An 8,969-nucleotide genomic window follows, 5' to 3' on the forward strand; every position below is an offset into this window, starting at 1 on the left:
GCCTCTCCTCTTCTCCACAAGGCCCACTATGACCCATTAAGCTCCCGGGGGGTTCCGGTAACCTCCCGGTACTCCGGTAAAATCTCGATTTCACCCAGAACACTTCCGATATCCAAACATAGGATTCCAATATATTAATCTTCATGTCTCGACCACTTCGAGACTCCTCGTCAAGTCTATGAGCACATACGGGACTCCGAACAACCTTCGGTGCATCAAAACATATAAACTCATAATATACCTGTCATCGAAATGTTAAGCGTGCGGACCCTACGGGTTCGAGAACTATGTAGACATGACCGAGACACGTCTCCGGTCAATAACCAATAGCGGAACCTGGATGCTCATATTGGCTCCCACATATTCTACGGAGATCTTTATCGGTCAGACCGCATAACAACATACGTTGTTCCCTTTGTCATCGGTATGTTACTTGCCTGAGATTCGATCGTCGGTATCTCAATACCTAGTTCAATCTCGTTACCGGCAAGTCTCTTTACTCGTTCTGTAATACATCATCTCGCAACTAACTCATTAGTTGCAATGCTTGCAAGGCTTAAGTGATGTGCATTACCGAGAGGGCCCAGAGATACCTCTCCAACAATCGGAGTGACAAATCCTAATCTCGAAATACGCCAACCCAACAAGTACCTTCGGAGACACCTGTAGAGCACCTTTATAATCACCCAGTTACGTTGTGACGTTTGGTAGCACACAAAGTGTTCCTCCGGTAAACGGGAGTTGCATAATCTCATAGTCATAGGAACATGTATAAGTCATGAAGAAAGCAATAGCAACATACTAAACGATCGAGTGCTAAGCTAACGGAATGGGTCAAGTCAATCACATCATTCTCCTAATGATGTGATCCCGTTAATCAAATGACAACCCATGTCAATGGTTAAGAAACTTAACCATCTTTGATCAACGAGCTAGTCAAGTAGAGGCATACTAGTGACACTCTGTTTGTCTATGTATTCACACATGTATTATGTTTCCGGTTAATACAATTCTAGCATGAATAATAAACATTTATCATGATATAAGGAAATAATTAATAACTTTATTATTGCCTCTAGGGCATATTTCCTTCAAGTAAATCGACAAAAATCTCTTGGTGCACACGTCCTTGGTGGAAGAAATTAAAACTTTGCTAAAGTCCCGTCAAACTTGTACGACACATGTTAAGCATAGTCAAACGAAAGTGCCTTTTTACACCTGAGCTCATATGCTCCTGGTGTGAACAGTAAAATAAATAAAATAGAAAAATATTTCAAAAACTTTTGAATTTTTTTGTGACATGCTTTAAGAAATGTTTGTTGTGCATGTAAATTCATCATGAAATCATATTGATCGAAGTCGTGGCAAAAAAAATATCAAAGCCCCAAATGCGTTTGAAAGTAACATTTACATAACATCAATTTTGTTTTCTTTACCACGCCTTCCACGAATGTCATTTCATGATAAAAATTTGCATGCACAACAAATATTTCTTAAAGTATGCCACAAAAAAATTCAGAATTTTTTAAATGCTTATCTATTTTATTTATTTTACTGTTCACACGCGGACATATGAGCTCAGGTGTAGAAACTCCACGTCATGTCTACTAGTCACTTTGTGGCCAATTATGCTAGTGCTTGTACGGCGGTTTGGTTATGCTTTGGTCATGAAGATGTTGACAGACTTCTACCATGCTGGTTGTAATTCTCGATGTTGAGTGTGAAGTGAGCAGATGAGCTCGGGAGCCAAATCGCTGCTCCCCATATATTGGGGAGTTTCCCCTTGGGCCCTGTCTGGATTGGGTGTAAATTTTGTCTGCTGCCTGTTGTTCAGTTAAAACTTGAGCTAAACACCATAGAGCACACAAATTTTACCGTCGATCGAAGTGAGGCCTTAATCCCTAAAGTTTCACCTCCTTCCCGATTAAATGCCTGCCTGATTCTTGCTGCAAAAAATGGGTGGCCAGTGGTCATCTACAAAGGGTCCTCCCCTAACGGGAAAGATTAGTGACAAAACTTCGATTTCTGCTCTCAGGCACATGTAGGAAAATAAACAGCAGTGGTATCCAAATTAACTTCGACATGATAAGCCTGCAGGGGCGACCAAGTAGATAGACGATTCAGTTTTCAGAACAAGCAGTGTTTAAAAGGCTCACATGGACCATAGGAACTTAGGAAGAGGTGTATGAAAGCCCGTTGTGTACATTTATTGCTCACATATTCGCTGTACCACAACAGTTAGTTGCTTGTTTTCTACAGTGAAACATCAGGGTAATATTCACAACGCTCCTCTCAAACATGAGGATGGATGCCATGTAACACACCCACTTTTATTTATTGTTACAAGCAAGACACTCAGACTGTCAGTATACTAATCCCAATGGTAATACATTTCAATCATCTTTCTTGTGTAAGGCACGAGGCAGACTATTATTACCATTCAGGGCTGCATGGTACACTCGCTTCTCCGCTAACCCAAGATCTGAAAGAATCAAGTTTCCCTGAAACATGGAAGTCAAGAAGAGTTAATAACTTGGTATATACATCTAACACAAAAGATTTCAAAGGCTGATGGATCAACAAGAAAGATGAATATATGTACCTCCACTGCCATTAATTTCCGTACATTATCTGCGTAGAGCTTCGGATCATCCTTTTCTTGCTCAGAAGGATAGTACACAGGCAAATGCACAACCTCTAGATGATTCACAAACTGACAAAGGAGCAGAAATACATGGCGTGCCTGAAAGTTTCACCGAAGTTAAAATGGATACTAGATGCTCATATATGGAAGTGCTCTTTCGTATATTTAATTAACTGAGGTTATCTGGATGACTGCTAAAATCAGTTGGGGTAACTTCAGGAAAGCACTCCCTCCGTCTGGAATTAGTTGACGCTCAAACGGATGTATCTAGCACTGAAATATGTTTAGATACATCCGTTTGAGCGTCAACTAATTCCAGACAGAGGTAGTACCATAGAACACACTCATTATGGATGGACCTTACAAACATTAGAAAACATGCTATAACCATTATTATCGAATGAATTGCGCACAAGTCTTACTCCCTCTGTAAAGAAATTCAAGATCGTTTAGATCACTAAAGTACTAGTTTTCTCAGGTCAACTGTCCATTATATGTAATTTCTATATAAACTGTTTTAGACTTTAGGGTGAGAAAATAAATTAAGAAAACAAAAGGTGTACCTCAGTATATTCCATTGTGAAAAAAATATAAAGGATACATGGGCAAAATGGTAGCTAATAACAGGAAGTTCATCAATGTAACGTCCTGAATATATGCACTAATGAAACCAACACAAAATGATATCGATGAAATGTTATTTTAGTGAAGACATCATCAATTCTATAAAGAGCATTTCATTTTATTGTTCATACATGTGGTCATTATAGGCATTTGGAACTGACAAGTACAAATGTGTGCAGACTTGCCATTGACACTCACCCCATCCATGGAGTCCCATGCTGGACTGAATCTCTTGTAAGGGTATCTTAAAATGACAGGTTGTACTGGTGCTCTTGCAAGAAAGGCCCCTGTCTTGAATGGAAGGAGATAATCCCCGTTTGTAGTTGTGCCCTCTACAATTAGGAATATAACCAAGTGTAAGTAAGATGCATAAAACGAAGACTATATATAAAAACAGAGGCAGATTTACAAACACTTAATCCAAGTGCTCTTGGAGCACAATACGTAATTTCACAATTTCAGTTTTGAGTACAAATATAGAAGAACTCCCTCTGTAAACTAATGTAAGACATTTTTGCAGTCCAAATTGAACTACAAAAACGTCTTATATTAGTGTATGGAAGTAGTAGTAAAATAGATTGTGCTAAATTTGAACAGCTATAGCATGAAATATTGAAGTATCTTTTTATACAAGGAGCACGTAAACATATGCATACTTAAAGCCAATGCAGTTAACAATCCAAATTCATCAAGCAGGAAAGCTACTGCAAGTCAAATACAGATACAGCATCTCGATCTTATATCAAGATTGGATTGCAATCCCAGCAAAAAGGAAAATAAGATTAAAATAAGACTAGTCACATCATAGATGTAATTAGAAGATATAGTGAATAAACAAAAATATACTCCTAAGAACAAAATGCGTTCCACAAGAAAAGGAAAATATACCAGGTCACTAGCAATGCAAATATGCATCACAGAAGAACAATAAACTAGAAAATGCTTAGTTACTGTACATATGCAGATTGAATGGCAAAAGAAAGAGGTATTATTATACACCAACCAGGAAAGAGCAACATCATTGGAGAATTCTTTTGCTGATGAGCTCGCTGGATTCTTTCAGTTACAGCACCTGTATGGTACAAATTAGAAAGCAACAACAAGCAAAATAGAATGGCGTAAGGTACATTGTTTCAACAAATCCTGACCACAAAAAACAAAGTCATTTATGTACAAACAGAAGTGAATCTATCTGCAGCAACTGTATATTCAACATAGAATGATATAGGGTATGTTGTTTCAACAAGCCTGACCACAAAAAACTAGCTATTTTTGTATAAACGGAAGTGAATCTGCCTACAGTAACTGTATAAACAAACGTCAATTAAACTAACAGTTCAAGACTGGCATGACTATATTGAAAGGTCACCACGATGATGATTATGAATAAGATATACTTGTAGAGTGCAGGCACCGATCAGTTTGTGGAGATTCATTGTGCCAATATAGTAACTCTTCGAGTATGAATTGCATAAGCCATAATCTAAGCATGAACCACGACGATGAAAAGAAATCCATAACTGAAGCATGAGAAACTTTAAGTATGATCACTTAAGGTTAGATATCGTCATATACCTGAAACACCTTTGAAATCCGAAGTTTTAGACTCTCGCTGAACAAAAATACAACCAATGCATTTGCTGCATCACAACAGAAATCATGTTGTAAATTCAGTTAACAAAAAATACAAGCAACTATCTAGCCATATACTATCCGCTAAAATACAATGTTGCTCTAACCAAAAAGGAAAGAAGTCCACATAACCCCCCAAAGTTTCACGAATCGGACACTTAACCCCCTAAACTACAAAACCGGGTATTTGGCTCCCTGATGTTTACAAAACCAGTCATATCACCCCCTCACTCTGTTACAAGTGGTTTCAGCAGGTGGTTTTGCCACACGGTTGAAAATACACTACACAGGAACTGCCAAAGGAGAAAAATCAAACAACCAAATATGGAAGCACGGAAACAGTTTAAGCCTGGAAGCAGTTTAAGCATGGAAGCTCAAACAATGCATGCATGCACATGTGGGCATGCGTCCAGCTGCTATTCCTACGCAGTCTAAGCCTCCAGGCAGAGGCAGACCGACACCTTCAGGAAATCCGGCATCTCTATGGCTCTAGCAATGGCTCGAGCTCGACGACTTTGTCCTTGCCCCGTTGGTTCATATGTATAACGCGCCGGCCCTATGAACGAGGGCGCACCACACCTGAAGTCCGTGTCGCTGAGCGACATGCCCATCTAGCTAAAAGGGGATATGTGCGCGCGGGGATGTTGCAAGTCAGCCTGTCCATAACGTCGACGAGTCATTGCAAGTAGCGTAGTCAGTCCCTGGCTAGTCGCTGCACTGTAGCAGATTGGGCTGGAAATCACTTCTCCAACGGTGGCCGCCGTCGATGTGCGGATGACCACATTGCCAGAGCAGCCCGGCCGGCGGGTGCAGTTGCTGTCCTGAGGTGCGTACATGTCGATCATGGACCCATGGGTAGAGCCTTGTATCCACACCCGGCGGCAGTGCCTGCTTGCGGCACACCACCCAGTAGTGCCTGACGGCTGTTTGTGCTCCTGTTTTGGATTCTTTTGATGGCGGCAGGACGAGCAGTAGTTGGAGTGGTTCATGTCACTGGCGCGTAGCAGGCGGAATGAGGGTTTAGACCCGCCGCAAAGACGTGTGCAGGTTCCTGGCATGCATGGTTGCGCCAAGTTAGACGTTAGCGCAATGGCATCGCCGGAATTGGGCGTGGCAAGAGCTCCACGAGTTCTTCATATCCATGGACGACAGCAAGACGAAGGCCCTCTCCGGAGCTGGACCCAACAAGCGACGAAGCCAGGGTGGCCATGGCGCTATGCTCTCGGGGTGCGTGGCCACGGGCTGAGTGGTTGGACACAAGCAACGGGGATGGAAAGGGAGCGAGAGGGAGTTGCAGCATGAGATGGAGGTGGGGATTCCAAAGGATGCACTGTTTGCTCGGCCCTTGGGCCGGCGATGCGCTCCAGGAGAAGCATGCCGGTTGTAGCCCAACACGTGGACAAAACACAAAACCACTCTTAAAACCATCTCCAAAGCTCCCGGGGGTGTTTTGAATGGTATTGTAAAATTCAGGGGGTGGAATACCCGGTTTTAAAGTTCAGGGGGTTATGTAGTCGTTCTGTGAAATCTCAGGGGGTTATGTGGACTTGTTTCAACCAAAAAGTAGAGAAGCAAGAGACTCAATACAGTAGAGAATGCCATTACCTTATGAGACCAACTAGGGGCAATCTGGCCACTGATCTCTTCAAGAATGATAGTCATGTGCAAAATAAGCATGTCAAAATCAATATATTCTGACGACATGATTTTCAAGAAATCATATGAATACATCAACATTAGAACATACATAACTGAAGTACCTTAGCAACAAAACTTGGAAGAGAAGATGACATGTGATAAAGAATATCCACATATGATACATGATTAGATACGATTGCCCCTGGTCTTTCCAATAATTCAGAGTGGCCCAGATCCTTGCCCTAAAAGAAATGAACTGTCCAGTTGGATATACGATAGACGCAAAAGCAGTGGCATGCAATACTCAATTATTAAAGAAGGTTAGGTAAACTGTTGAACAGACTGTTAACCTTATACGTACAAATACTCCATACTTAGCCATCTATTATCAGTCATCGTAACAATGTAACATTATTTATATTTTTATAAGAGAATAGAGATAGGTGTAGCATTATGGAACAAAGCCCAAGCATTCATAATCTGCATCCGTCTTAAATAGGAAACAAATTTAATATGTCATACATAATTCAGAACAAACACTAAACATTAGTTCAAATTCATAGTTCACTGACTAAAAAGGGAAATGTGTCACTTTTTTGTTCTCAAACATGAATCATTTTGTATTAGAAGAAACACCAAGAAGGTGCAAGAGTACATAAGGCCAAGAGGCCCGACGCAGAAAAGAAAAGCACAACAAATCAAAACAAGATCAAGGCCTAAAAAAGGAAGAGCTGTACTAAGTCAAAAACTGCTATGCCCTCACCCGAGTGGCCGACGCCAACACGGCTGCTGGCACAGAACTGTCTGGAGATACAGTGAGATACAGGAACACGTGTCACTTTATCTTGAACGGTCTTATTTTCGCTTACTGGAAGATGACAGAGGACCTTGAACAAAGCCATGAATGAATACTAATTCAGATAACAAACAGGTCCAGCACAGTATAGTTGCATCCTACTATTTGATCTACCAATTTTAACCCCGTGACGAACAAATAGTTCTATAATAGTAGAAACATTTGCACCAGAAGGAATGATCCCCATGCATCATGTCATGAGTGTCAGCAGCAGGCAAGTATTCGCAAAGTATACTGATGAAGGGATGCTAGGCTGACAGGATGGGCATATGCCTGACCAAATTTAAGTAAGTACATATGCTAGAACAACACGTTGATTCAGTCCAAGGAAACGGACTAGGCAGCAGAGACGTCCCCCAAAATATGCATCTCCAACTACGTCAGACCAGACCAGACAAGCACCACAACAATGAACAAACTAGGCATCACATACTACGGGCTATCACAGCATCCAGTTCTACCATTGCAGAGGTATCAAGCAAGCAGGCAACAGGAAATAGGCACATTGGGCTACGCCGTATACAGAAGTAGAAAATAGTACTATACTAGTTTACAATTGCTACCTCGGCATCGGGGAAGCGGCGGTCGTGCTCGCGGATCCAGTAGAAGCCAAAGACGAAGAGCATGGCACGTGAGAGGGCGCGGCCGCAGCGCACGACCCACGCCCGCCTCCACCCCTGGAGCCGCGCGTAGCCCTCGCCCTCGCCCCCCGCCCGCTCCTCCTCCACCCACAGCGTGCACACGCGGCACACGAGGTAGTAGGCGACGAGCACGAGCACGCCGGCCACGACCCGGAGCGGGAGGAGCACGGCCGCGGCCACGGCCATCCGCGCCGCCTCCGCCGCCCCCAGGGGGCCGCGGCCCATGGGCCCGTACGCGTCCCGCCGCGCGTACGGAGCGTACCTCCGGTCCAGCTCCTCGGGGCTCTCCTGCGCCGCCGGTGCAGCGGCGGAGGGGGGCGGCTTGGCCGCGACCTCCCCCTCGCCGCGGATGCTGCCGTCGAGCTCGGAGGGGGCGGTGGCGGCGTCGACGGCCATGGTGGCGGAGACGGAGGGAGAAGCTTAAACCTAGCGGTGGCGGTGGCCTTAGCAAGCACTAGGTCTGCATGACGAGGAGAGAAGCGCCGCGGTGGGGTGGGGAGGTGGAGATGGGAACTTGGGAAGGGATTGATGGCGGTCGACTGGTCGGTGGTGGCGTGGGTGGGCTGGACACGGGGGAGGAGGACCACGGCGGGACGGGAATGGGGGGGAAGGGAGAAAGAGCGTGGGATTTGGATCGGACGGCTCAGGGCGTGCGAGATGGATTTACCGGAGCTACGACTTTGCGTGGACGACTCGAACTAGCCAGGCTCAACAGAATAGGCGCAAATGTGACGTGCCGTCGGCGGCAATGACAGTATTCGCCACGCGTACGTCTCAAATCCAATCCGTGACGGCGAACCAACTTCTATTTTTTATATTCTTTTCATTTCATGAGTTGAACAGTTTATTGGATTGTTCTGGCGTTCCTCGAATGCTTGATGGATTATTCTGGAAACTGGGAGGAGTATGGAGGAAACACAAAAAGGAAGTTTAA

The 8,969-nt window shown here is 43.9% G+C and overlaps 1 protein-coding gene across 1 annotated transcript; it reads right to left on the reverse strand.

The window, feature by feature from the left end:
* Positions 1–2,182: 2,182 nt before the first annotated feature.
* LOC125514378 (lysophospholipid acyltransferase LPEAT1-like) lies at positions 2,183–8,638 on the reverse strand. The gene is made up of 8 exons (XM_048679691.1): positions 7,958–8,638; positions 6,661–6,780; positions 6,506–6,543; positions 4,844–4,908; positions 4,272–4,340; positions 3,467–3,600; positions 2,603–2,743; positions 2,183–2,501 (listed from the first exon to the last, which is right to left on the reverse strand). Exons 1-8 carry the CDS (start codon positions 8,429–8,431, stop codon positions 2,394–2,396), a joined length of 1,149 nt encoding a protein of 382 aa, XP_048535648.1. The 5' UTR covers positions 8,432–8,638; the 3' UTR covers positions 2,183–2,393.
* Positions 8,639–8,969: the final 331 nt, after the last annotated feature.

Source organism: Triticum urartu, chromosome 1 (assembly GCF_003073215.2).
Source record: "Triticum urartu cultivar G1812 chromosome 1, Tu2.1, whole genome shotgun sequence".
Classification (NCBI taxonomy): domain Eukaryota; kingdom Viridiplantae; phylum Streptophyta; class Magnoliopsida; order Poales; family Poaceae; genus Triticum; species Triticum urartu.

Coding starts and splice junctions, on each gene's coding strand:
- LOC125514378 (XM_048679691.1), bottom strand. CDS start 8,431: ATGGCCGTCGACGCCGCCACCGCCCCCTCCGAGCTCGACGGCAGCATC. Junction 4,909..6,505: donor CCCCTAGTTGGTCTCATAAG/GTAATGGCATTC, acceptor GTTGTGATGCAG/CAAATGCATTGGTTGTATTT. Junction 3,601..4,271: donor AATGATGTTGCTCTTTCCTG/GTTGGTGTATAA, acceptor TCCTAATTGTAG/AGGGCACAACTACAAACGGG.